The sequence below is a fragment of the Mobula birostris genome, chromosome 7 (genome assembly GCF_030028105.1).
Source record: "Mobula birostris isolate sMobBir1 chromosome 7, sMobBir1.hap1, whole genome shotgun sequence".
Classification (NCBI taxonomy): Eukaryota; Metazoa; Chordata; class Chondrichthyes; order Myliobatiformes; family Myliobatidae; genus Mobula; species Mobula birostris.
The window spans coordinates 4,717,941-4,745,577 of NC_092376.1; the positions used below are offsets into that span (position 1 = coordinate 4,717,941).

Genomic DNA, 27,637 nt, shown 5'->3' on the forward strand with positions numbered 1-27,637 from the left:
GAGGGTGCAGAGGAACTTTAACCAGGATGCTGCCTGGATTAGAGAGGGTGTCTTATGAGGAAAGGTTGCGTGAGCTAAATCTTTTCTCTTTGGAGTGAAGGAGGATGAGAGGTAAGTTGACAGAGATGCTCAAGGTGATGAGGGGCATAGAGTGGACAGCCAGAAACTTGCCTGGGATTGAAATGGCTATTATGAGGAAGCATAATTTTAAAGTGATTGGCTGTCAGAGGTAGGGTTGTACATAGAGAATGGTGGGTGTGTGGAACGCACGATAAGGGTGTGATGGGCTGCACATCAGAGAAGACACCGTCCTCTCCGTTTAAACTTTTCACTGGCTCAGTAAAGCAGCCAATATAATGGTGGTGACTCTGTGGAATTCATTGCCACAGATGGCAGTGGAGGCCAAGTCATTGGGTATACTTAAAGTGGAGGTTGATATGTTCTTGATTAGTCAGGGCGTCAGAGGTTTCGGGGAGAAGGCCTGAGAATGGTATTGAGAGGGATAACAAATCAGTGGAGCATACTTGATGGCCGAATAGCCTAATTCTGCTCCTATGTCTTATGGTCTTAGAATCAAAAATCAGAACTGAACAGAACACTCCAAGTCAAATTGGTCACCTCTTGAAGTTGCAGTTAATTTTATCGTGCACTCGACCAGGCTCACTGGCCTAAATGATTCTTTAAAGCGCTTTAAGCAGCAATCTACTAATAGCTTTCTAGTGCCAAGCCCAGTTGTCACTTCCTTTGTTCACTGTGGAACAGCTTGCATGGTTTCTGCCCTGCGGTTCACTCACTACAGCACAAGCATTCCTGCGTGCTCCTGGCGGGCCTGTCTGACAATAACAGTTCCACACATGGCAAATGGATATTGGTTGCAGCTTATCATTTGGCCTTTTTTACCCTGAGAGGTCCTTTCCCTGTGTGCATTTGGTTCTGTTGAGAGCAGCTCACGAACAGGCCACTTGGCCCACAATGTTGTGTCAAATCAAATAAATTAATCATGAAATGGCCAACTAAACGAATCCTTCCATTTCCTCACATTCTAAATGTCTCTTAAAAGTCCCTAATGTATCTGCCTCTACCACCACCACTGGCAGTGCGTTCTAGGCACCCTGCACTCTCTGTGTAAAAGAAACTTGCCCTTCACATCTCTGGGGAACTTTGGGATTCATGTTCCATGTGTCCTGGATTCTGGTTCCTTTATTTCGCTGTTTTTGAGCGGTTTGATCGGGGTGGTCGATGTGGTCTGGGGCGCTTCAGCAAAGAATGCTTTTCCCTACGGCCTGCAGTGCACCAGTGGTGTGGTGCTGAACGGAACTAAACTCAATACGACTGGACTCCTGGTTTGATGTTTGGTATTCTGTGTTATCCACTTGCTTTTTGCCATTTGCACACTTTGTTCTTTTTTCACACGTTGGTGTGTAAAGTTTTCTTGAACGGGTTCCATGGTGTTTGTTTGTTTCGTAGCTGCCTGTGGGAGGATGCATCTCAGAATTGTCTCCTGTATACATACTTTGATAACAAATGCACTTTGAATGTTTGAATATGAATCTTTTGAAATTACTTCTTTTCACCTTAAATACATGCCCTCTTGTATTAGACATCTCAACCCTTGGAAAAAGATGCCTCTCATAGTCTTTTAAACCTCTATCGGATCTCCCCTCAGCCTGAGAGAAAACAAAACCAGAACCAATATCACTGGCATATGTCGTGAAATTTGTTAACTTAGCAGCAGCAGTACAATGCAGTACATGATAAACGTAGAGGAAAAAAGTAAATTTATCAGTTACAGTAAGTATTATAGTTAAATTTAAAATAGTGCAAAAAAAAACCCAAATTTGTCCAACCTCTCATTATAGCACATTCCCTCAAATTCAGGTTTTACCCTTGTTTTTACACTTGTCTCTTTAAATGCCAGCTAGCTTCATGTTGCCACTAACAAAGCTCACCAATGCCTCTACTCTCTGTGGAGGCTGACATGATCTGATCTTTGCACATCTGTCATCACAAGCTTCGACAGATGTGCAGCAGAGAGTATCCTAACGAGCTGCATCACTGCATGGTACGGAAACTGCACTGCGGCGGACAGGAAGGCTCGACAGCGGGTCGTCAAAACTGTCCAACGCATCACCGGTACCAGCCTATCCGCCATCAAGGACACCTATACAGAAAGCTGCCAGGAAAGAGCCAACATCATCATGAAGGATCCTACCCACCCCACTTGTGGTCTGTTTGTCCCACTCCCATCAGGGAGGAGGCTACGTAGCATCCATACCAGGATCACCAGACTCAAAACAGTTACTTTCCCCAAGCAGTGAGGCTGATCAATACCTCCACCCATCCACAGCCCCATCCACCACTACGTTATCATTTCCTGTCAGTCACTTTATGTAGACACTCCTGTGCCTGGTGTTACTTTATAGACATATAATTTATGTATACAAGCTATCTTATGTATTTATATTCATTGTGTTTTTTTTTAAAAAGTTATTGTCTTTACCTTATTTTTTGTGTTGCATCGGATTCAGAGTAACAATTATTTAGTTCCCCGTTACATTTGTATGCTGGAAATGACATTAAACAATCTTGAATTTGATCTAATCTCATTTATTCATGAGGTTCTGGTTATTTTGAATCATTAGTCACTCCATGCTTTATTTTGCTTTCAGTATTTTTAGCAATGATCTCAGACTGTGTTTGCCCATTCCCCATTCCAGTTAATCTCCTGCAAAAGGTACCATAGTTACTTGATGCTAATTCAGATGAAGTAGCTCTTCCAAAAATGTGTTACAGATGCCCAGCTATGTGTGAGGAGAGAGAAACAGCTGAAGTTTTAAGTTCGTAAATATGAGATACTGGAAATCCAGAGCAACCTACTCAAAATGCTGGAGGAAGGGTTTCACCCAAAGCATCATCTGTTTATTCCTTTCCATAGATGCTGCCTGACCTGCTGAATTCCACCAGCACTTTGTGGTGTGTTATTCTGAAGTTGTAAATTGACCTCTTGTTAGAACTGACTAAGATTATTGACCTCATGAAGGTAGTATCACGGTTTGGTGCGGCAACTGCTCTGCCCGTGACCACAGGAAACTGCTGAGAGTTGTGAACACAGCTCAGCGTATCATGGAGAGCAGCCTCCCCTCCATGGACTCTGTCTGCACATCTCGCTGACTCATTAGAGCAGCCAGCATAATCAAAGACCCCACCCACCCCGGACGTTCTCTGTTTTCCCCTCTCCCATTGGGCAGAAGATATAAAAATCCTCAAAGCATGTACCACCAGGCTGCAGGACAGCTTCTATCCCGCTGAATCGATCAACCTCTGCCTTAAATATATATAAAGACTTGGCATTCTTGGCTGCCTGTGGCAACGAATTCCACAGATTCAATACTCTCTGGATAAAGAAATTCCTCCTCATCTCCTTTGTAAAAAGACAGCCCTCTATTGGGAGACTGTGTCCTCTGGTCTTGGATTCCCTACCATAGGAAACATCCTTTCCACACCCACTCTTATCAAAAGCCCTTTCACCATTTGTTAGGTTTCAATTAGGTCACACCTCATTCTTCTGAATTCCAGTGAATACAGGCCCAGAATCATTAAAGGCTCTTCGTATGACAAGCCGTTCAATTCTGGAATCATTTTTGTGAACCTCCTTTGAACCTTCTCCAGTTTCAGCACATCCTCTCTAAGATAAGCAACACTTTCAGTACGCTGGATGAACTCAGCAGGTCGGGCAGCGTCAGTTAGAAACGATGAGTCGATGTTTTGGGCCGGAACCCTTCGTCAGTACTGAAGAATGAAAGATGGAAAGGATTTGAAGAATGCTTGTAGCTTCAGTTGAAAGACCAGTAATTTGAAAGACAAAGAGGTGGGGGAGGGAAAGCATTGACGTCATAGCCCTGAAAACAATGAGTAGTAGAAGAAGGAGGCGGAACCATGAGGGAGCTGGGGGAGGGGGCAAGGTGAAATAGGGATAGAAGAAGGGAGGGGGAGGGAATTACCAGAAGTTGGAGAATTCAATGTTCATACCAAGGGGCTGGAGACTACCCAGACGGTATATGAGGTGTTGCTCCTCCAACCTGAGTTTAGCCTCATCATGGCAGTAGAGGAGGCCATGTATGGACATATCTGAATGGGAGTGGGAAGCAGAGTTGAAGTGGGTGGCTACTGGGAGATCCTGTCTGTTGTGGCAGACGGAGTGGAGGTGCTCGACGAAGTGGTCCCCCAATCTGCGTCGGGTTTCACCGATGTAGAGGAAGCCGCACCGGGAGCACCGGATGCAATAGATGACCCCAACAGACTCACGTGAAGTGTTGTCTCACCTGGAAGGCCTGTTTGGGGCCCTGAATGGTGGCAAGAGATGAGGTGTAGGGACAGGTGTAACACTTACGCTTACAGGGATAAGTGTCGGGTGGGAGATCAGTGGGGATGGACGTGCGTTTAAGGGAGTCGCGGAGGGACCGATCCCTGCGGAAAGCGGAGAGGGGTGGAGAGGGAAAGATGTGCTTAGTGGTGGGGTCCTGTTGAAGGTGGCGGAAGTTGCGGAGGATAATGTGCTGGATCCGGAGGCTGGTGGGGTGGTAGGTAAGGACAAGGGGAACTCTGTCCCTGTTGTGGTTGCAGGAAGATGGGGTGAGGGCCGAAGTACGGGAAATGGAGGAGATGCGGGTGTGGGTATCATTGACGACAGTAGAAGGAAAACCACGATCCTTAAAGAAAGAGGACATTTGAGATGTCCTGGAACAGAAAGCCTCATCCTCATCCTTGTACATAAAGTGATTGACAGGAAATGGTAAAGTAGTGGTGGAGGGGGTTGTCGAAGGGTGGGTTAGTGTGTGGAGGTTTTGTCCAGGAACAGTTAGCCTGAGTGCTGAATTACAGACTGATTCAAAGATAGGTCTCACCAGCTCCCCTCAATCCAACAGCAGATAGAAGTTACAGTTCATCGCTGTTCATCTAGTCCTCTCCTTCACAGCTACTTTACACAAAGACAAAGTGCCAGAAAATGGTTTTCAGTCTCCTGAGCTTTTTCCCTTGGTGCTTTCAATCACAAATATTCTAGCTTGGACTTCAAAGCAGTAGTAAGAGGCACGTCGATAGACCTCTACCTCACTGAGGCAAAACCTTCGTTGAGCACCTCCACTCCGTCCACCACAACAGACAGGTTCTCCCGGTAGCCACCCACTTCCACTCTGCTTCACATTCCCATTCAGATATGTCCATACATGGCCTCCTCTACTGCCATGATGAGGCTAAACTCAGGTTGGAGGAGCAACACCTCATATACCGTCTAGGTAGTCTCCAGCCCCTTGGTATGAACATAGAATTCTCCAACTTCCGGTAATTCCCCCCCCCCCCCTTCCTCTATCCCTATTTCACTCTACCCCCTCCCCCAGCTCCCTCATGGTTCCGCCTCCTTCTTCTACCACCCATTGTTTTCAGGGCTATGGCGTCAATGCTTCCCCTCCCCCACCCCTTTGTCTTTCAAATTACTGGTCTTTCAACTGACGCTACAAGCATTCTTCAAATCCTTCCCCATCTTTCATTCTTCAGTCCTGACGAAGGGTTCCGGCCTGAAACGTCGACTCATCGTTTCTGACTGATGCTGCCCGACCTGCTGAGTTCATCCAGCTACTGAAAGTGTTGCTTTGATCACAGCATCTGCAGTTTATTTTGTGTTTACTTTCTAAGATAAAGGGCTCAAAACTGCTTATAATACTCCAAGTGAGGCCTGACCATTACATCCTTGCTTTTGTATTTAGTCCTCTGCAATTGAATGCTAACATTGCAATTTGCCTTTCTCACCAAAGACTCAACCTGCAAATTAACCTTTAGGGAATCCTGCACAAGGACTTCCAAGACCCTTTGCACCTCAGGTTTTTTGCATTTTCTCTCCATTTAGAAAATAGTCAATCCTTTCATTCCTTCTACTAAAGTACATGACCATATACTTCCTGATACTGTATTCCATCTGCCACTTCTTTGCCTATGCTCCTAACCTGTCCAGGTCCTTCTGTCGCCTCAGAACTCTACTTCCTCAAAACTGCCTTCCCTTCCACCTACCTTCATATCATCTGCAGACTTTGTAACAAAGCCATCAATTCCATCATCCAAATCTTGAGTGGAATGGCCACAGGTGTACTCTACACTGGCTGTGCATTTCCCCTCCTCCTGACAGTCACCCAATTACCCGTTTCCTGTAATCTCAGGCTGACTACCTCCTCGGCAGCAATCTAGGGCTGACTCCCTCCTTGTAGCTCCCATCTATCGTCACCTCGTTCTCCTGTATGAGTTGAGGGTCATTGAACTACAGCTGCAGTTCCATAAGACATTCTGTAAGCAGCTGGTGCAGATGTGTTTATCCGGGAGAATGGAGGTCTCCCAGACTTCCCACATCCCACACACAGTGGAAAACACTGCTCCTGCAGCCGTTCTCACTAAACTACCATGCCCTAATGGATGAAGAATGAACAGATATGAACAATAAAAGAGAAACTTACCAGATACTTTACCTCGCCCCAAGCCTGATGAGCCAAAGCAGCTCTAAGACTGGCACTCTCTTAAAAAATGGCCACTCCTCAACTCAGAGAAACTGCCGCGAAGCTCTACCTGTAAACCTCGATCACAGCCCTGATTGGAAAGGTGGCTCTTTTTACCCACCCCCGGATGCTGATTGCCCAGTGATGGACTCTTGACCTCACAGGCTACCTTTTTATGACCTTGCATTTTATTGTCTGCCTGCACTGCACTTTCTCAAGTTCAACGTACATTAAGTTCAAAGTTCTCTGTAACTGTAACACTTTATTCTGTATTGTTTGACCTTGTGCCTTCTCAATTACACTGTTATATTGAAATGATCTGTGGAGCTGGTGTATATAAGACCAATTTTTCACAGGCCCTGTGCTGCCCAGTTACACCCATGTGACCAGCTAACCTACTAACCCGTACGTCTTTGGAATGTGGGAGTAAACCAGAGTGCCCGGCGGAAACCCACGCAGTCACAGGGAGAACGTACAAACTCCTTACAGACTGTGGCAGGAATTGAACCCCGGTCGCCGACACCGCAATAGCATTATGCTAACTGCTACACTACCACAGGATACTTCAGTTGTATTGAATCACCTAATGTTTTCTTTTAATCTGGCAATAATTTGACAATAATAGACCAATTCAGCAGTTATCCTGTCTGACCAGCTGAATATTTCCGAGCGTCTCATTTTTATCTCAAATTACCAGAATTTGTGACTTTTACTGCCGTTTGTTGTGGGAGTAGCAGGCTGATGGCTGGGAAAACATTTAACGTGTTGACCTTCATTCATCAGAGAATTGAGTTCAAGAGCCGTGAGGTAATGTTGCAGCTCTATAAAACCCTGGTTAGAGCACACTTGCAGCATTGTGTTCAGTTCTGGTCACCTCATTATAAGAAGGATGTGCGGAGGTGGTTTACCAGGGTGCTATCTGGATTAGAGACCATATCGTATGAGGGTAGGCTGAGTGAGCTAGGGCTTTTCTCTTCAGAGAAAGGAGGATGAGAGGTGACTTGACAGTGGTATCGATAGAGTGGCCAGAGACCCCCCCCCCCCCAGTGTGGAAATGTCTAATAGAAGGGAGCATCGATTAATTGCCACTGTAAGTTCCCCCTAGTGCATGTGGTTGAGTGGACCAATTTGGCACGTGTTGATTGGAATTTGGGGAGAATAAATAGGACTTGTGTAAATGGTTGATGGCCAGAATGGACCTACAGGGGGCCAGTGAGCCTGTTTCTATGTTGTATCTCTTTATGCCCCTGTCTCATTTCTTACCATGTGTTGTCGTCTTGGTTGGATCATTGAGACAAAGAGCAGTATGGTAGTGTAGCAGTTAGCATGATGCTTTACAGCATCAGTGATCAGTCGGTAGATCGGTTCGAATTCTCGCCTCTGTCCGTAAGGAGTTTGTACGTTCCCCCCTGTGACCGCGCGCGTTTCTCCGGGTGCTCCAGTTTCCTCTCACATTCCAAAGGTTAAGGTGGTGGGGTGGAGATACGTCTCTACCAGAGGAGGTGTAAGGCGTTCCTTCTCTCCACTAGTCTGCAGGTCACCCTTGGGCAAGATATGGCACCTGCTTAGTCCTCCGCTAAGGGTCATGTGAAGCCTTGCGAGAAGGTGGTGGATAGTCATACCAACGTCAGGCAGACAACCTCTGAAGAGTATTGATAATGGCTGGGGTCACCCGTCTTGTAAAGACACAGCCCAGAAGGCAACGGCAAACCACTTCTGTAGAAAAATTTGCCAAGAACCATCATGGTCATGAGACCATGATCGCCCACATCATATGACATGACTCATAATGACGATGACAGGTTAGGGTCAACGAGTTGTGGGCGTGCTATGTTGGCATTGGAAGTTTGGTGACACTTGCATGGCCCCTTGTGCATCTTCAGACAGTGATGGTCGGTGATACAACACATTTCACTTTATTTTTCCATGTACCTATGACAAATAAAGTTAACCTTTTTTTAAAAAAGTCTTAAATTTTCAGGTGCTTTCTGACTTGCTGAGACTCTCCAACACCTTTTCATTTGCTAAAGAGGAATCGCTGAGAAAAGACTATCTTCTAGTCTTTTGCTATTTCAAAAAGTTTATATTCAAGAATTTTCCATTGCAGAAGCTATAATCTTTTAAATGAGATGTTAAAACGAAGTCTCATCTGCCCTCTTGGATGAGTGTAAATGGGCACCGCAGTAGCTAGCATGACGCTGTTAACAGCTCGGGGCGTCGGAGTTTGGAGTTCAATCCCTCAGGAGTTTGCATGTCCTCCCGTGGAATGCGTGGGTTTCCTCTGGGTTCTCTGGTTTCCTCCCACACTCCAAAGATGTACTGGGGTAATTGGTCATTGTAACTTGTCCGGTGATTAGGTTCGGGTTAAACTGGGATTGTCAGGGGTTGCTGGGTGGTGTGGCTCGAGGGTCCTGAAGTGCCTATTCCACACTATATTTCTAAGTAAAATAAATAAATCTGCCATAGCATTGGTTTCACCAAGTGCAGGATGTTCCTTCCGTATATTGGGTTAGTTTTATTCACCGTTAAAACATAACTTTAAGGATCTTGTGTCTAAGTTAATTGCTTTGTGATAGTGTAATAAAACTGGCTTAATCCAAATGGGTGACTTAATAGAACGTAGAACAGTCCAGCAGAGTACAGGCCCTTTGGCCCATGATGTTGTGCTTACCTTAGCCAGCTCATCATGGGCATTAACCTCCCCAGCATCGAGGGAATCTTCAAGAGACAATGGATGCAGCCTCAGAAAGGTGGCATCCATTATTAATGACCCCTATCATCCTGGAAATGCTCTGAATCTCATTGCAATCATCAGGGGGAGATACATGAGCCTGAAGACACTCAGGAACAGCTTCTTCCCCTCTGCCATCAGATTTCTGAATGGACAATCAGCACAACCTCACTTTTTTTCCCTGTTTTTTTAACCCTCTTTTGACACTACTTAATTTAATTGTGGGTGTGTGTATAGTTCTTCGCTTGTGACGATCGGTAAGGAAGAAGAGTTCTCAGGAGCAAGGGCACGATCATTGGTGACTGTAGAGGCTGATTCTGGATCTCCAGACTCTGGAGCAGCAGGGATGCGGGAACAGAGTAGGATCCTCCCTGCGTCTCTTCTCCGCAGCAGTCACTTTTCTGGATTAGCAAGCAATGCTATCCCTGAAGAGGGCTGCTTAGTCACTCAGAGGGCTGCCAAATGCTGTGGTTGCCTCAGGTCAACAGACAGGCGACCCATGGATCTGAGCCGCCTACATGCAGAGTTGAGACTGCGGTTTCCAGTGTCATCTATGCCTATTGTTTCACCCCTTCTCCACTGCTGTAGGATTTTTCTTCCTCCACCCCCCCCCCCACACTGCGTAGGTTTATAGTGAGGTTCAGTACACACACAGACTGATTCCGCTCTTTAGGCTGGGGGGGACATTCCACAATGGCATAGTGGGCTGCAATGGCTATGGTGAGATAGTGGTATTGAAATTGGTTCATTATCACAGTACACAGTGTAGTGCTCAGTGACTCTATTATGGTTCAGGTGCAGGTCAGTGGGACTAGGTAGAATAACAGTTCGGTACAGAACAGTTCGGTTTTCGGTTGGGCGCCGGACGCTCGGAGAGATCCGACGGGGAACAGGCGCCCGGCACTTGGCCAGGGGCCATGGTCGAGTAGTCGGCGACTTGGGCCAGCTCCCCCACCGGACTTAGTCTAGTGAGGAGGGTGTGAGGATGCCCAACAGGACTAAAAAAAACAACACCTGACAAAGGGCGGATGAGCTCCTTGTGGGCCAACGGCCATCTTCCGTGGAAGAGGTTAAAGCCTCACCACGTATCTATGAATCGTATACTATGCACCTAGTTAGTAGAGATATGTTGAACTTGGGCGCTGCACCGTGTGCTTGGACCTGCCCAAGGCCTCCGCCTAAGGAAGGGCCGAGCTCAAAGAAGCGGGAGGCCGACATGGCCTCGGGCTTGAGTTCGGCGGGGTCGGCGACGGGTGGTGCCAAGGCGGCCAGCGAGAACAAACTGGAGGAGAGGCTGCTGCTGCTGCAAGATCGAAGAAGATGGAGGTGCATAGCCGCCAACCCCAGATTCGGGACTGAACCCACTGACTGACTGAGAGACTAGATGGGCCAAAGCTCCTGTTTTATGCTCTTGTGCTCTATTACTCTATTGAGCTGGAATAAGTCAAAATAACAACGCAGAATAAAAGCTACCGAAAGAGTGCAGTGCTGGTAAACAATGAAATACAAGATCAAAACGAGGTAGATTGTGAGGCCAAGAGTCCATCATAAGGTAGCAGTTAGCACAGCTCGAAGTGTTCCAGACTTTGGTTTTAGTGCCATCCTTAAGGAGATTGTACGTTCTGCCCGTGAGCACACAGGTGCTCTGGTTTCCTCCCCCAGTCCGTAAACGTACTGGTCAATAGGTTAATTAGCCATTGTACATTGTCTGCTGACTAGGCCAGTGTTAAACCGGTGGGTGCTGCGTGGTGCGGTTCATTGGGCTGGAAAGGTCTGTTCCACACTGTATCTCTAAATGAAAGAGTCATAACCGTTGGATAGAAGCTGTCCTTGGGCCAGGTGGTACATCCTTTCAGACTTTTGCACCTTCTGCCTGATGGGAGGGGTGGGGGGGAGGAGAGAACTGATTGCTTTACCTAGCACAAAGTATTGGGCTTCTGCTGATTGCTTTACCTAGCACTAAGTATTGACAGAGTCCATGGGAGGGAGGTTGGCTCCTATGATGTGCTTCACCCAGAACGTGGTCAGTGTGTGGAAGGAGGAAGTGGTTTGAGACAGGAACATCAGCAATGTTTATAAGGTGCATGGAAAGAAAAAGTTTTGAGGGATACGGGCAAAACGCAAGTGAAAAGGGCCAGTTTAGCTGAGAATTCTAGTTGTGGACCAGTTGAGGTGAAGGGTCTGTTTCTGTACTGTATGGCTGACTTTATGACAATGGCTCAAGAAATGCTTCATTCTTTTTAAAAGTTCTTTCCTCTCGGGGATTGAGAACACTGCTGTGGAAATGCAAATTGGTCTGGCATTTGTTTGGCTCACTTCTGTAAAAAGCTTTTGTTCTAGCAATATAAAATTGTCTAAAAGGGGTGATTCATTGTGAACTGCGTGCAGTCACAGCCAGTTCTCAGTTGCTAGAGATTCTGTCTGTGCAGTTTAGTGACTCCAGTTCCACGTTGTACAGCTTTTGTCACCTGGAATTTTAAAGGAAAGTGGAATTAGGACTATGACTATAACCATAAGTCATGGGAGCAGAAATAGGCCATTCAACCCACTGAGTCTGTTCTGCTATTCCACGATGGCTGATTTATTATCCCTCTTCTCCCCATTCTACTGCCTTCTCCCCATAAACTTTGACACCCTGACTAATCAAGAACCTATCAACCTTCACTAGTGCTTTATAAACCTCTGAAAAATGCTTTATAAAGCCTCAGAATTACATCCTTGCTCTTGTATTCTAGTCCTCACGATATGAATGCTAGCATTGCATTTGCCTTCCTTGCCACATACCAAATAGCACTTTACAATGAACCAGAAGTGTTCACTAACATTGTGTAGGAAACACGGGCTGTGCACATACTTCTGTCCTACAGATGCGCAGTTGAGACATCCTGACAGTCTGCATGATACAGAAACTGCACCGCGGCAGGCAGTGGGCAGTCAAACCTGCCTGGCACATCACTGGCACCAGCCTTTCTGCACAGAGTCTTGCCATCTTCAGAAGTTTTCTCATGACTCTGCCATAGTTGGATACATCAGCAAGAGAGTACAGGGCCACGGTAGGAAACTTTGTCACATGGTGTAAGCAAAATTATCTGCAGCTTAATGTGAAAAAGACTAAGGAGCTGGTGGTAGACCTGAGGAGAGCTAAGGTACCGGTGACCCCTGTTTCCATCGTCAGTGTGGACATGGTGGAGGATTACAAATACCTGGGGATACGAATTGACAATAAACTGGACTGGTCAAAGAACACTGAGGCTGTTTACAAGAAGGGTCAGAGTCGTCTCTATTTCCTGAGGAGACTGAGGTCCTTTAACATCTGTCGGACGATGCTGAGGATGTTCTACAAGTCTGTGGTGGCCAGTGCTATCATGTTTGCTGTTGTGTGCTGGGCAGCAGGCTGAGGGTAGCAGACACCAACAGAATCAACAAACTCATTCGTAAGGCCAGTGATGTTGTGGAGATGGAACTGGACTCTCTGACGGTGGTGTCTGAAAAGAGGATGCTGTCCAAGCTGCATGTCATCTTGGACAATGTCTCCCATCCACTACATAATGTACTGGTTGGGCACAGGAGTACATTCAGCTAGAGACTCATTCCACCGAGATGCAACACTGAGTGTCATAGGAAGTCATTCCTGCCTGTGGCCATCAAACTTTACAACTCCTCCCTTGGAGGGTCAGACACCCTGAGCCAATAGGCTGGTCCTGGCCTTATTTCCTGGCATAATTTACATATTACTATTTAATTATTTATGGTGCAACTGTAATGAAACCAATTTCCCTTGGGATCAATAAAGTATGACTATGACTAGCTGCCATCAAAGACATCAATACAGAAAGGTGCCAGAAAAGGGTCAGTAATATCATGAAGGATCCCACCCACCCTGCTCACGGACTGTTTGTCCCACTCCCATCAGGAGGCTACGTAGCATTCCCACCAGGACCACCAGACTCAAAAACAATTACTTTCCCCAAACAGCAAGGGTGATCAACACCTCTACCCACTAACCCACACCTCCAACCACCACTACTTTATCATTTCCTGTCAGTCACCTTACGTACAGACACTCCTGCACCTAGCGTCACTTTAGGGACATGCGATCAATCTGTGTATATTAGATTATGAGGACACACAGTCCTCTTTTGTTGTCATTTAGTAATGCATGCATTAAGAAATGATACAATATTCCTCCGGTGTGATATCACAAAAACACAGGCCAGACCAAGACTGAAAAAAACTGACAAAAACCACCTAATTATAACATATAGTTACAACAGTGCAACAATGCCATAACTTGATGAAGAACAGGCCATGGCACAGTAAAATAAGTTCAAAGTCTCTCGAATGTCCCACATCTCATGCAGACGGGAGAAGGAAGAAAACTCTCCCTGCCATGCCCGACCACGGTCCGACTCTGAGCTAGCTTATGTGTTTATTTATTGTGTGGTTTTGTTATCATTGTGATCTTTATCTTTTTGTGGTGCTTCAGATCTGGAGTAACAATTATTTCATTCTCCTGTATACTGGAAGTTACATTAACCAATCCGGAATATTGAATGGTGCCAGTTCATTCCCAGCAAGCTACAAGTAGCTACACTTGGCAATGTCATTTCGTATGTAGGCATGATTAGGAAACAGTGGGTGAATGGGATGAGTTGAGATGGTCATCTTGGAGTTCATAGTTCAAGATTTGCAGTACATGTGTGTAAAAGAGAACCTCCACGCCATCTGCCACAAGTGGGACTTCCTGGTGGCCAAACACTTTCATTCCAATTCCTGTTCCCATTCTGAATGGGACGTTCCCACTCATGGCCTCCTCGGTGCCAAGATGAGGCCATCCTCAGGATGGAAGGGCAACACCTTATGTTCTGTCTGGGTAGCCCTCAACCTGGTGGCATGAATATCGATTTCTCCTTCTGGTGAATAGATTCCCAATCCTCTCCTCCCCTCTCCTCTATTCCCCACTCTGATCTTTCACTTCTCACCTGCCTATTACTTCCCCTGGGTCTCTTTCTCCTATTGTCCACTCTCCTCTCCTTTCAGATTCTTTCTTCTCCAGCCCTTGACCTTTGCCACCCACCTGACTTCACCTTAAACCTTCCAGCTAGCCTCTCTTCCCTCCCCTCCCTCCACCTTTTTATTCCGGCATCCCCTTCCTTCTCAGTCTTGCTGAGACTCGAAACATTGGCTGTTTATTCTTTTCCATGGATGCTGTCGGATCCGAGTTCCTCCAGCATTTTGTGTGTGTTGCTTTGAATAAAATAATGTTGCTCCAGATCCGATGCACCACAAAGAAAAACGCAATAAAATAAAGAATACATTAAAAAACCCAATAAATATAAATACATAAGATAGCTTATGTACATTTATTGATTGTATGTCCATAAGGTGACTGACAGGAAATGATAAAGTAGTGGTGGTTGGGGTGTGGAGGGGTGGGTTTGTGGGTGGAGGTGTTGATCAGCCTTACTGCTTGGGGAAAGTAACTGTTTTTGAGTCTGGTGGTCCTGGTGTGGATGCTATGTAGCCTCCTCACTGATGGGAGTGGGACGAACAGTCCATGAGCAGGGTTGGTGGGGTCCTTCATGATGTTACTGGCCCTTTTCTTACTGGCTCTGTCCCTCACGGTGGATAGGCTGGTGCGGGTGATGCGTTGGACAGTTTGACTACCTGTTGTAGAACTACCTTGTCTACCACAATGCAGTTTTTGTAGATGTGCAAAGTGCAGATCTTTCAGCCTCCTCAGAAAGTAGACCTAAGTGAGCTTGTGGAGGATGTGGAGCACTGAGCTTGATATCTGAGCAGTGTCAGTGGAAAGTCGACTCATGTCGGTCTTGTCTTTCCTAGGTATCAGAAGCACGTGCATACTTACAGGATCTTGCCGGATGAAGATGATTTTCTGGCAGTACAGGTAAGAGATGCCGTTTCAGATGTTCCACATATTTTGTCGTTATTCTGAGGTAACGTTGCAGCTCTATAAAACCATGGTTAGACCACACTTGGAATATGGTGTTCAGTTCTGGTTGCCTCATTATTAGGAAGGATGTGAATGCTTTTGCAGGGGTGGCCAACCTTTTACATTCCATGCGTCAATTTTTTCACACGAGTTCAGATGCTATTTTTTTCACGCACGAGTTCTATATTAACATATTTTTACAAGAATTGAATGGGGGGTACAAGAGTTGTATGGCGCATCTGAACTCGTGAGTGAAAAAATTGAGGCATGGCATGTAAAAGATTGACCACCCCTGCTTTAGAGAGGGTGCAGAGGAGATTTACCGGGTTGCTGCCTGGATAGAGAACATGTCTTATGAAGAAAAGTTGAAGGTTTTTCTCTTTGGAGCGAAGGAGAATGAGAGGTGACTTGATGGAGGTGTAAATGATAACGTGAGCCATTGATGAAGTAGACGGTCAGAGACGTTTGCCCAGGGCAGAAATGGCTACTACAAGGGGTCATAATTTTAAGGTGAGTGGGAGAAAGTATAGCAGGATGTCAGAGGTAGGTTTTTTATAAAGTGGTAAGTGCCAGGGTGCTGGTAGAAGTGGTAGACAGAGCCAGTCCATCACTGGTGAAGCTCTCCCCATTTACAAGGAGCACTCCACAAGAAAGCAGCATCCATCATCAAAGGCCCCCACCAGCCAGGCCATGCTCTGTCCTCACTGCTGCCATCGGGAAGGAGGTCCCACACCACCAGGTTCAGGAACAGTTATCCTTCAACCATCAGGCTCCTGAACCAGAGAGGATAACTTCACTCGCCTCACTCTGAACTGATTCCACAACCTACACACTCACTTTCAAAGACTCTACAACTCAGTATTACCTATTTATTTATTTTATTATTAATATTTGCATAGTTGTCTTCTGCACATTGATTGTCAGTCTTTGTGTGTAGTTTTTCACTGACTCTGTTGCATTTCTTTGTTTTTCTCTGCAGCTTCCATGTACTTACCCATATTGCTCTTTAATGTTAAAATCGAGCTGGAGTCCACCACTTTCACTGGCAGCTCGTTCCACAGTCTCGTCACCCTCTGAGTGAAGATGTTCCCCCTCATGTTGCCCTTAAACATTTCACCTCTCACTCTTAACCCATGACCTCTAGTTGTAGTCTCACACGGCCTCAGTGGAAAAAGCCTGCTTGCATTTACCCTATCTATACTCCCTCATGATTTTGTACACCTCTATCAAATTTCCCCTCGATCTTCTACATCCTAGGGAATAAAGTCCAAATTTATTCAACCTTTCCTTATAACTCAGGTCCTCAGGTCCCGGTAACATCCTTATAAATTTTCTTTGCACTCTTTCAACCCTTATTTACATCTTTCCTGCAGGTAGGTGACCAGAACTGGGCACAATACTCCAAATTAGGCCTCACCAACATCTTATACAATTTCAACATAATATTGAGTGTATGGTGACACATACGTACTTTGATAATAAGTTTACTTTGAATTTTGAACTTCCAGGTACATAAGGGATACTTAAGCGACAATTCGATAGGCACATGAATGATAGTAAAATGGAGGCTACGTGAGAGAGAAGGGTTCGATTGATCTTGGAGTGGGTTACAAGGTCGGCACAACATTGTGTGCTGAAGATCCTGTACTGTCCTGCGTTCTATCGAGAGGATCTGTGGGCCCTGGGGAATGTTCAGAAAGGCATTAGCAGAATGGCTTCAGGTTTTATCAACTTTAATTATGTAATTAGACAGGAGAAGCTGCATTTATTCTCCTCGGACAGAGGCCATTAAGTGGTGATTTGAGAAATCCAAAACCTTGAGTAGCTGAGGCAAAGTGAATAAAGAGAAAATGTTTTTCTTGCCGGAAAGATCAATAGCTCAGAATAACGTATGGAGCTTTTTCTCTGCGCACACAGTTGTCACAGTCTGATGTTCATTTCCTGAAATAACCTTAGTGGCAGACAAAAGCATTGCTTTCGAAAGGGAATTTGACAGATATGTGGGATATACTGGGCTAAGGATTAAAGCTCTTGTTATTGCTGCAGTCATTGTGTTTTTAATTTAAAAAAATAAATTTAAACTTTAAAATAAATGATTTTTTTTTACACAAGATTGTTCTTAGACAGATTGAAACGGCTGAACAAGCACTTGCCCGGCTGTAATGCTTCCATAAGTTCTGTTAACCCAGTCATAGGAGTCGAATCAGGCCATTCAGCCCATCAAGTCGTATTCTGAGGTGGTGCTGTCTGGTCATCAAGTCATAAAGCATAGAAAACTCACCCTTGCTGAGCATGGTCACTTATTTTTAAAGATACAGCACAGAACAGGCCCCTCTGGCACACCAATCCACTTATTTAGCCTAATCACGGGGCAATGTACAATGACCAATTAACCTACTAATCACTACACCTTTGGACCGAGAAACCCAGAGGAAGCCCATGCGGCTCATGGGAAGGACGTACAAACTTGCAGGTGATGTCAGAATTGAACTCTGAACTATGAATGTCCGGAACTGTAATGGCATCGCGCTAACCGCTAGGGTACTGTGGCGCCCCATTTTCTTGCCAAGAGGAATATAGCATCTTTTCTATATTGAAGTGAAAAATGAAGAAAGGGAGATTTTGCCCATGGGAATACCTCCCTGGCAATATTTTCTGTCAGCAGTTTGTCAGAGGTTTCTTCCTCACAGATACAAGTTAATGAGCAAATTATATGGCCCTCCAAGGCTAAAACTGGAGCAGGATAATGCTTTGATTTTCACTTGTAAATCAGCCAAGATCTGGGCAATTTCATCAAGCACGTCATTACAGGTTTTGTTCACATTAGAAATGGGTCTGAATTTGAAATTTAATGTCATGAACTGCAGTAGTTTTGAAAGAAAAGTTTATAGAAAAGAGCCATAAAGCAGGGGGTGAGGAGATTTATTTGTACTCTGTACAGTACCATGCAAAAGTCTTAGGCACATGTAAAAAAAAATCTGTAAAGCAAAGATACTTTTAAGAATAATGAAATGAAAAATTTCAAAATATCAAAAAATGTCTACAAAGAACAGTAAAAATAATCAAATCAGTATTTGGTGTGACCACCCTTTTGCCTTTAGAACTGTATCAGTTTTCTAAGGTACACTGTCATGCAGTTTTATAAGAAAATCAGCTGGTAGGTTTTTCAAAGCATCTTGGAGAAGTTGCCACAGCTGTTCTGCAGATTTTGGCTGTCTCGCTTGCTTCTGTCTCTCCAGGTAATCCAGACAGCCTTGATGCTGTTGCGATCAGGGCTCTGTGGAGGCCATACCATCGGAAACCATACAAAAAACCTTCTGTGCCCAAGGGTTTTGTTCAGTACGGTATATAGTCATAGGACGTCACAGTAGCGTAGCGGTTAGTGAGATGCCGTTACAGCTTGGGGCGTTCCGGAGTTTAGAGTTCAGTTCCTCTGTAAGAAAGTTTGTGCATTCTCCCCATAATTGTGTGGGTTTCTTCCAGGTGCTCCGGTTTCCTCCCACTGGTCAGTAGGTTAATTGGTTGTTGTAAATTGTCCCGTGATTAGGCTAGGGTTAAATTGGTGGGTTGCTGGGCAGAAGGGCCTCCTTTGTGCTGTATGTATCTCTAAATAAATCAAAATTAAAAATAAACCTCTCCTTTTAACTCAGGGTTTGTGTATTGCTGCTGTAAATCAACAAATTTCAGTAATAATAACCCTGATTCTGATTTACCTGCTGGTTTGCAGTGAACTGGGGTGGGCTCTAGTTACCTTGTGCTTTCCATTAACACAGACCTCCCAGGGTGTTCAGGTGAGGAGATTCAAAACTCTGAATGAGCTCATCACGTCATACCTGCAGCCAAACCAGGGCCTGGTCAGCACCCTGCTCTACCCCGTGGAGAGGGAGGACAAGAAGGAGACAGCAGAGGACAAAGACTACTCGGGTAACTGTTGCTGCAGGAAGAACTAGTTATCCTGTCGGTACCGACTCGTTTCCCTGGCTCAGTCGCTGAGTCTGACATCCATTTTCACTCACAAGAGATTCTGCAGATGCTGGAGATCCAGAGTAACATACACAAAATGCTGAAGGAATTCAGCAGCCCAGGCCATCTTTGGAGGGGAATAAACAGTTGATGTTTTGGGCTGAGACTCTTCATGCTTGAAGGTGAAGTCGTGATGATGATATTAGTCCTTCTCTTCCTCTGGTGTCCCTTCTCTTTCCCTTTCTTTCATGGTTCATGCTCCCCTCCTATCAGATTCCTCCTTCTTCAACCCTTCACCTATTCCACCTATCCTCTCCCAGCTTCTTAATTTATCCCCCCTCCCCCACCCAGCTTCCCTCTCACTTTTTCACACCATCTCCTTCTAGCTTGTGCACCTCTTCCTCCCCCACCTTCTTATTCTGGCTTCTTTCCTCTTCCTTTCCAGTCCTGATGAAGGATCTTGGCCTGAAATTTTGACTGTTTATTCCATTCCACACCTGCTGAGTTCCTCCATGCCTACTCGCCCTCCACTCTGAACCGCATTGTGGGAGAAGTTTGTTTGTTTGAAGGGCTACTTTTTTGACAGAGTGATTAAACTTTCCCCTTGACGCTTTACAAGATGCATTTTTGAGATCTGGGCGAGGCCGGCATTTACTACTGATCCACAGTAGGTTTTGAGAAGGGAAGAGTGAGCTGCTGCTTTCTGAGTGAAATCTACCGAATATTGAAAAGCCTAGGTAGATTAGATGAGAGGATGTTTCCTACAGTGGGGAAGCCCAGCACCAGAGGGCACAGCACAGCCTCAGAATAGAGGGACGTCCGCTTAGAACAGTGATGAGGAGCAATTTCTTTAGCCAGAGGGTGGTGAATCTGTGGAATTCACTGCCGTAGATGGCCATGTAGGCCAAATCATTGAGTATATTTGTATCACAGGATGTTAGGTTCTTGATTATTCAGAGTGTTAAAGGTTACGGGGAGAATGCAGAGAATGATCTTGAGATTAAAAGTAAGTCAGCCATGATGGAATGGTGGAGCAAACTCAGACATCCCCACCTCTCCTGGAAGTTCCGGGAGTCTCCTGCAAATTAATAGTGGCTCCCTGATGCCCGCAAATTATATACAATGTCCCGGAAATTGATTTTTTTGAGAGCGAGTGTGAGAGAACGCACGAGAGTGAGAGCAAGAAAGCAAGCGCGAGACAGCGAGAAAGCAAGCGTGAGAGAGAAAGAGAGAGTGAGAAAGCAAGCGCGAAAGAGCGAGCACGAGTGAGAGTAACCATGAGAGAGTGCGGGAAAGCAAGTGAGAGTGAGAAAGCGAGAGAGAGCAAGAGCAAGAAAGCAAGCACGAGTGAGAGCAACCACGAGCAAGAGAGTTCCAAAAAAAAGTCAGAGTGGCAGAGTGTTCCAAAAAAGAAAATATAAAACGTACATCACCCCAGACTACACTAAAGTGTACCCCTGCCTAATAGGGGTCAAAAATAATGACAGTGTTACTTGCTGTGGGTTAATACTGTAAAAGACATGTTGAGGTGAGTTTAACAGGTGTCATTCGTTCATTAGCATAGCTAACGTTATTTAAACTAGCTGGCTAGCTGCTAAGGAGCTACTCTATTGCAGACATCCCACCTCTCCCAGAAGTCTCCCGCAAATTGATGGTGCTACCTCTTTGAAATGAGTTTTTGCAGGGTGGGATGTCTGCAAACTTGATGGGCTGAATGGCCTCATTCTGCTGTGTCTTATAGTCTCATGGACAGAATTATGACTGGCACAGGGTAGATGGAGCTGTTTGCCCAAGATCGAAATGTCACAATTTAGTGAGCATTGGATTAAGGTGAGGGGGAAGTTTCACGCAGATTTACGGGGCAAGTGTTTTTACAAGAATTTTTCTGCAACGTGGAGGCTGAGGGGAGATCCGACAGAAATTTATAAAATTGAGAGGTATAGATAGGGCTGACAGTCCAGATCTTTCTTACAAGGTGGAAACGTTAGATAGCAGTGGGCATAGTTGTCAGGGATAGAGAGGAATATTGAAAGGAGATGTGTGGACAAGTTTTCCTTGCGCACAGCCTGGAACATGCTGCCAGGAAGGTGGAGAATGCAGCTGCAAAAGCTTTGTTTAAGAGGTATTTAAACACACACATATATGGGCTGGGACCATGTTGTGCAGTGTAAATTGGTATCATTAAAGATTTAAAGATTAAAGATGAGCTTTCTTTTTCACGTCTATATCAAAACACAGGATAAAATGTGTCGTCTGAGTCAACAACCAACGCAGATTAAGGATGTGTCACCACACTTCTGACACTAACGTAGCTTGCCCACAATTTACTAACTCCAACTTGCCGGTCTTCGGAATGTGGAGGAAACTGGTACACCCGGAGAAAACCCACACAGACATGGGGAGACATGCAAACTCCTTGTGGGCAGCGGCAGGAATGATACCCAGATCGAGATCGTTGGCATTGTGAAGTGTTACGCTGAACATTGTACTGCAGTGCTGGCACTAACTGCTGCTCTCGTTCAGATCAAAGGGCCTGTTTCTGTAGCAACGCACACAAAATGCTGGAGGAATGCAGCAGACTAGGCAGCATCTATGGAAAAGAGTGAACAGTTGACGTTTCGGGGCCGAGACCCGTGATCAGGACTGAAACGTCGACTGTTTATTCATTTCCACAGATGCTGCCTGACCTGCTGAGTTCCTCCACTATTTTGTATGTGTTGCTTTGGATTTCCAGCATCTGCAGATTTTTTCACGTTTGGAGCCTATATCTGAACTGTTCTGTTTGGGTGAAGGTGTTTCCACTGTGTGAAGGAGATGGTAAGCGAGAGACCCATGTTTTTCCTCCCAGCGACTGGATGACTGGTGATATTTTCAAGTTAGTATGATGCACTTGGGGTGGCAACTCATCCATTCACTTTACCTGACAGGGTTCCCTTGTTTCCTAGTTGATACGGTACCCTTTATCATTTCCTGTTCCTTTCGCAGATTGTGAAGATGAGAGGCCACCATTGCCCCCTCGCTCTGCCTCCACCAGCTTCCCAGGCAGTCCTGGTACCTGCCTCTCCCCCGTGGCTCAGGATGGGACAGGAGAGAGGTAAATGCAACAAAACCCGGTGTAGCATGGTGGGTGTCTGTGCTGAGCTGGGGGCTGGCCCCTCTTATTGGTGCTGCCCTCCAGTGTTCGTTCAGTAGAAGACAAGCTGGATTGAATTCATCTATAGCTGTGCTAGTGTTAGATGAGAAACTGCTGCAGTCTTGCTCTTGTAGAAACATGGCTCCAGAACAATATCCCATGCGCCATGATTCTGCAGACCATGACACTCAGGGACTTGGGCCATTAAGACCATAAGCGATGAGAGCAAAATTAGGCTATTCAGCCCATCGAGTCTGCTCCACCATTTCATCATGGCTGATCTATTTTCCCTTTTACCCACATTATCATGCCTAATCCCTGTAATGTTTCACACCCTGACTAATGATTTTGAGAGGGCTAGAAGTTAAAAGCAGGGATATAATGCTGAGGCTTTATAAGGCACTGGTCAGATCACAGGTGGAATATTGTGAACAATTATGTGGGTCTCATAATTAAGAAAGGATGTGCTGGCTTTGGGGAGGGTCTAGAGGTGGTTCACGAGAATGACTCGGGATTGAAAAGGTCAATGATGAGCTTTTAATGGCGTTGGGCCAGTACTCGCTAGAGTTTAGGAAAATGAGGGTGGATCTAATTGAAACCTATTAAATATTGAACGGTCTGAATGGAGTGGATGTGGAGAGGATGTTTCCTGTAGTGGGGGAGTCTAGGACCGGAGGACACAGCACAGCTTCAAAACAGAAGAACGTCCCTTTAGAACAGAGACAGTGAGGAATATCTTTAGCCAGAGGATGGTGAATATGTGGAATTCATTGCCACTGACGGATGTGGAGGCCAAGTCATTGGGTATATTTAAAGTGAAGATTGATTAATTGGGACATTGAAGGTTATGGGGTGCAGGCAGATTAATGGGGTTGAGAGGGACATTAAGTCAGCCATAATGAAATGGTGGAGCAAACTCAATTGGCCAAATGGCCTAATTCTGCTTCTAAGAATGAAGATGTATATAGGAACGAAGGTTTAGATTGATCTTGGAGTAGGTTAAAAGGCTGGCACAACATTGTGGGCCGAAGGGCCTGTATTGTGCTGTGTAATGTCCCATGTTCTAAAAACTAGAGCCAGCCATTCAGGATAAAATTGGGAAATATTTCTGTGTATAGGAGATAATAGAAATTTGGAATGCTGTTGCACAAGCCTTTTAATCTAAAATTGATTTATTTTTATTAATCCAAGGTACAAAGCTTTGTCATGTAAAACTGCATTGAAAGAGTTCGATCCTGGATTAAACTGCAAAACAGTTTATTCTTTTTCCAAATTCCTAATCCAGTTCTACACCTGTTGATTTTTTTTCGTGTACGGGGTCTTTCTTTTGTTACATTTAAAATGGCGATTTTTGTTATGTTAATCTGTGGAATGCGGCTTTGTTGTGTTTTAACGCTGCAGAGAGTTTGCGCTAGCAGTTTATTGTGGTTTAGAGGGTGATAAGAGGGTGCTATTAGCCAATGGGTGGTTATGTATCGTTTTGTTTTCGGATGCCATGCTGTATGATATGACTGTGGACTGAGTTTTGGCGGAGAGTCGGGAGGAGAGACGAGGAGGACGGCGGACGTGCGGAGAGGCTCCGGTCGATCACTTCGGGTGGTCCCGAGCCGTGGGTCGACGGAATTCGGGTGGTCGTCTGACGTCGAACTTGAGCTCCAACGGTAGCGCGCGAAGAACTTGGACTTTGAATAAGTGTTGGCGCCTTTTTTTTTCATTACTTTCCTCTCTGTATCACATGTATATTAATGCCCTAGAATTAGTAATATCTATAAAGTGTATGTGTTAAAATTTACTGGGTGTGCTGGCTGATGATTGATGTTTGTGATTGATTCGGGCGACGATTGACCCTGAGGGGACTGCTGAAGCAGGTGCTGGGCGGGATTTCCCCTAGACATACACGAGCCAAAATAACGGAACGTTACAAGTGGGGGCTACCGTCAGGGATTTGGATTTTTTTTCGGGAAAGTTGTACTTGTGGTTGCGGTAAGTGGTGTGAAGATGGAGCGAGATAAGATTGTAAGTTGGTGTGAAATGGAGGAGGTACCGGTGAATCATGCGTGTGTGGTAAGCGGGGTCGATTATCGCATTCCGGCAGAGGTACTGGTGCGAGGGTTGAGTTTGATTAAAGGTATCGGGCAGGTAGAACTTGTAGCTAGAAGGGGTGGGAAAGAACTGGAGGCTTGCTGGATGTTGGTGTGGGCGAGTGCCGACGTCATGGCTTTAGAATTACCAGCGACAGTCCATGTCCAGGGGGAGGCGGGGCCGTGGGGTCTCCATACCCTCCCCGAGGACGCAAGTGAGGAGGTGCCGGAGGAGCTAGTTGAGGCCCCCGGCCGGGTGCCCGTAGCAAGAGGTAGAGGTGCGGAGTGGGAAGGTTTGGCCAGGCCTCGCCCCCATGGGCTTGAGGAGACTGCCGAGTTAACGGCTGCCATTATCTCCCTGGCGAGAAGGGTTGAGGTGCACCGCCCGAAGCTGAGAATTTTCTCGGGAGCCAAGCCCACCCCGGAAGGGGAGGATGACTATGAGACCTGGGTTGAAGATACATCCCAATTGTTAGAGGTGTGGCCAGTTTCGGATGAGGAAAAGAGACAGCGATTGGTGGAAAGCTTAAGGGGCGGGGCAGCCCGGGTGGTCCGCGATCTGAGAGCGGCACGCCCCTTGGCTTCCCTATCGGAGTGTTTAGACGCTTTGGAGGAAGTGTTTGGACTGTCAGGGGATCCCTGGCGGCATTTAGCAGAGTTTCAACGGATGGGGCAGAGAAGAGGGGAAAAGCTCTCCGACTATGCTTTCAGGCTGGAAGGAAAGCTTACGGGGTTGCTGCGACGAGGTATAGTGAGGGAGGACGATGTGGCGGAGTTAAGGATGAGCCAGATATGTAGCGGTTCCCGGGAGGATGACAGGGTGGCTTGGAGTGTACGGCAGTCATTTAAGCAGAGCTCCCCTCCATCATTCGGACGGCTGATCCGAGAGGTACGGGCCGAGGAGTGTGCTTTGGGCCGACCAGGGGGCTCGGACCCTCAGGGACGGTTTTCAGCGGTTCAGGAGGTGGTAGCCGGGATGAGACCAGAGAAATCCAAGGGGTCCTCGGGGGCCCGTATCGGGAGGAGAGAGGCGGCGAGTAGTGGGTGCTATAACTGTGGGAGAGAGGGGCATTTCCGCCGGGAATGTGAGTGGCCGGGGGCGTGCTACCACTGTGGGGAAGCTGGCCACTTACGGAAGGATTGTGAGAGACGAAATGCGCCGAGGGGGGAGGGCCCCCAGGCCACCAAGAAGGGAGAGGTGTCGGGAAACTTAAGAGAGGCTCAGTGAGGGAACGGACTGGAGTCTCGGGAGGAACACGTTCCCAGAAAACCCCTATGGAACCCCGGAACAAACAAGCCCAAATTCCTGATGGGCTGGTGGGACCCCGTTCCAGCGTGTCCCTACGGATAGAGGGGATCTTTGCGAAAGCCATCCTTGACACCGGGTCGCAGGTTACCTTACTGTACCGGTCGTTCTACAACCAATATCTGAAGCATTTGGCAGTAACTCCGTTTAACGCATTGGAGATTTGGGGCATAAGTGATGGTGATTACCCGTACGATGGATACTTGTCAGTGAGAGTGGAATTTTCAGAGGGAGATGTGGGAGTATCGGAAGCCTTTGAGACGCTGGTGTTGGTTTGTCCGGATCCGGTGGAGACCGGTGGTGCTGCCCTGTTGGTGGGGACTAACTCCCCTCTGGTGCGACGGCTCTTGGGAGCCTGTAAGAAGAAGGGGGGGGAGAACTTTTTGGAGACCCTCTCGGTACACCCCGTGTTCCGAGGAGTGTACGAAGGAGTGAGTGACCCCCAGGGGCTGGACCCGGAGTGCAAACGAGGGACGGTGTGGTGCACTCAGGCGAGGCCTAAGGTGATACAGCCAGGGGAGGCGGCATTAGTGATGGGAACCCCCAGATTCCCCGGATTGCCGCCGGGAGAGGCCCTGCTAGTAGACGCCCCCGACGACCTGGAAAGGGAGTTCTGGTTCCCGGCTGGGGCGCTGGTGAGACCTGAATTGCAGAGGCCCTCAGCTGTACAGGCACGGCGGATGGGGGTGATGATACGGAACATAACGGAGAGGGAGATCACCTTTAAGCGCGGGATGCCCCTCGCGCACTTGTTCCCGGTGACGGTGATGTCCAGCGCCCCTGTGAAGCCCACTGGAAGAGAACTATTGGGAGACGGGGGGCGGCTGACCGAGGAGGCCTTTAATTTTGAAAACTCCCCTGTACCGCCGGCGTATAAGAGCAGGCTGGTGGAGAAGATGCTGAAGTTAGGGGATGTCTTTTCTCAGGGCGAGTTTGATGTAGGGTTTTCCAAGAGCACTCGGCACACCATTCGGGTAACAAATGACACCCCGTTTAGGGAGAGGTCGCGGCGGTTGGCCCCAGCAGATGTGGAGGATGTGCGGCAGCACTTGCGGCAGTTGAAAGATGCCGGGATTATTGCGGAGGCCCGAAGCCCATATGCGTCCCCCATAGTGGTGGCAAGGAAGAAAAATGGGAAGGTACGCATGTGCGTGGACTATAGGACCCTGAACCGCCGCACTGTTCCCGACCAATATACGGTCCCGAGGGTGGAAGATGCATTGGCCTGTCTAAGTGGTGCACAGTGGTTCAGTGTATTGGATTTGCGGAGTGGGTATTACCAGATTCCGATGAGCGAGACTGATAAGGAGAAGACAGCCTTTATCTGTCCCCTGGGGTTTTTCCAGTTCGAACGAATGCCCCAAGGTATCTCGGGGGCCCCAGCCACCTTTCAGCGGCTCATGGAGCGGACAGTGGGGGACATGAACCTGCTGGAGGTATTGGTGTACCTGGACGACCTGATAGTGTTCGGATCTACGTTGGAGGAACATGAGGAGCGGCTGCTGAAGGTGCTGAGTCGGCTGAAAGAGGAAGGGTTAAAACTTTCCCTGGATAAATGCCAGTTCTGTAAGACGTCAGTCAGTTATGTTGGGCACATAATCTCGCGAAATGGAGTGGCCACCGATCCGGATAAGATAGCCGCAGTCACCACCTGGCCGAGACCTCAGAAGGTGAGCGCCTTACGCTCGTTTTTGGGGTTTTGCGGATATTACCGGCGATTCGTGAAAGGATATGCGAAAATGAGTCATCCATTGAACCAGCTGTTGTGTGGCTATCCACCTATGGGGGGGAGGAGGAGGAAGGGAGACCGAGGGTCGGAGGTAGGAGGATACTTGAACCCGGGGGAGCCTTTTGGAGTGAGGTGGGATGCTCAATGTGAGGAGGCGTTCCAATCTCTAAAAAGGGCGCTGACACAGGCCCCAGTGTTGGCT

General features: G+C 46.8%; 1 protein-coding gene across 1 annotated transcript in view; it reads left to right on the top strand.

Moving 5' to 3' along the window:
* The window catches only part of inppl1a (inositol polyphosphate phosphatase-like 1a), a 270,287-nt gene that overhangs the window by 99,304 nt on the left and 143,346 nt on the right, over positions 1-27,637 (top strand). The window contains exons 2-4 of the mRNA XM_072262518.1: positions 15,115-15,178; positions 18,997-19,147; positions 22,172-22,280. Coding sequence (XP_072118619.1) covers positions 15,115-15,178; positions 18,997-19,147; positions 22,172-22,280 — 324 coding nt within the window. The remainder of the gene's footprint in view (positions 1-15,114; positions 15,179-18,996; positions 19,148-22,171; positions 22,281-27,637) is intronic.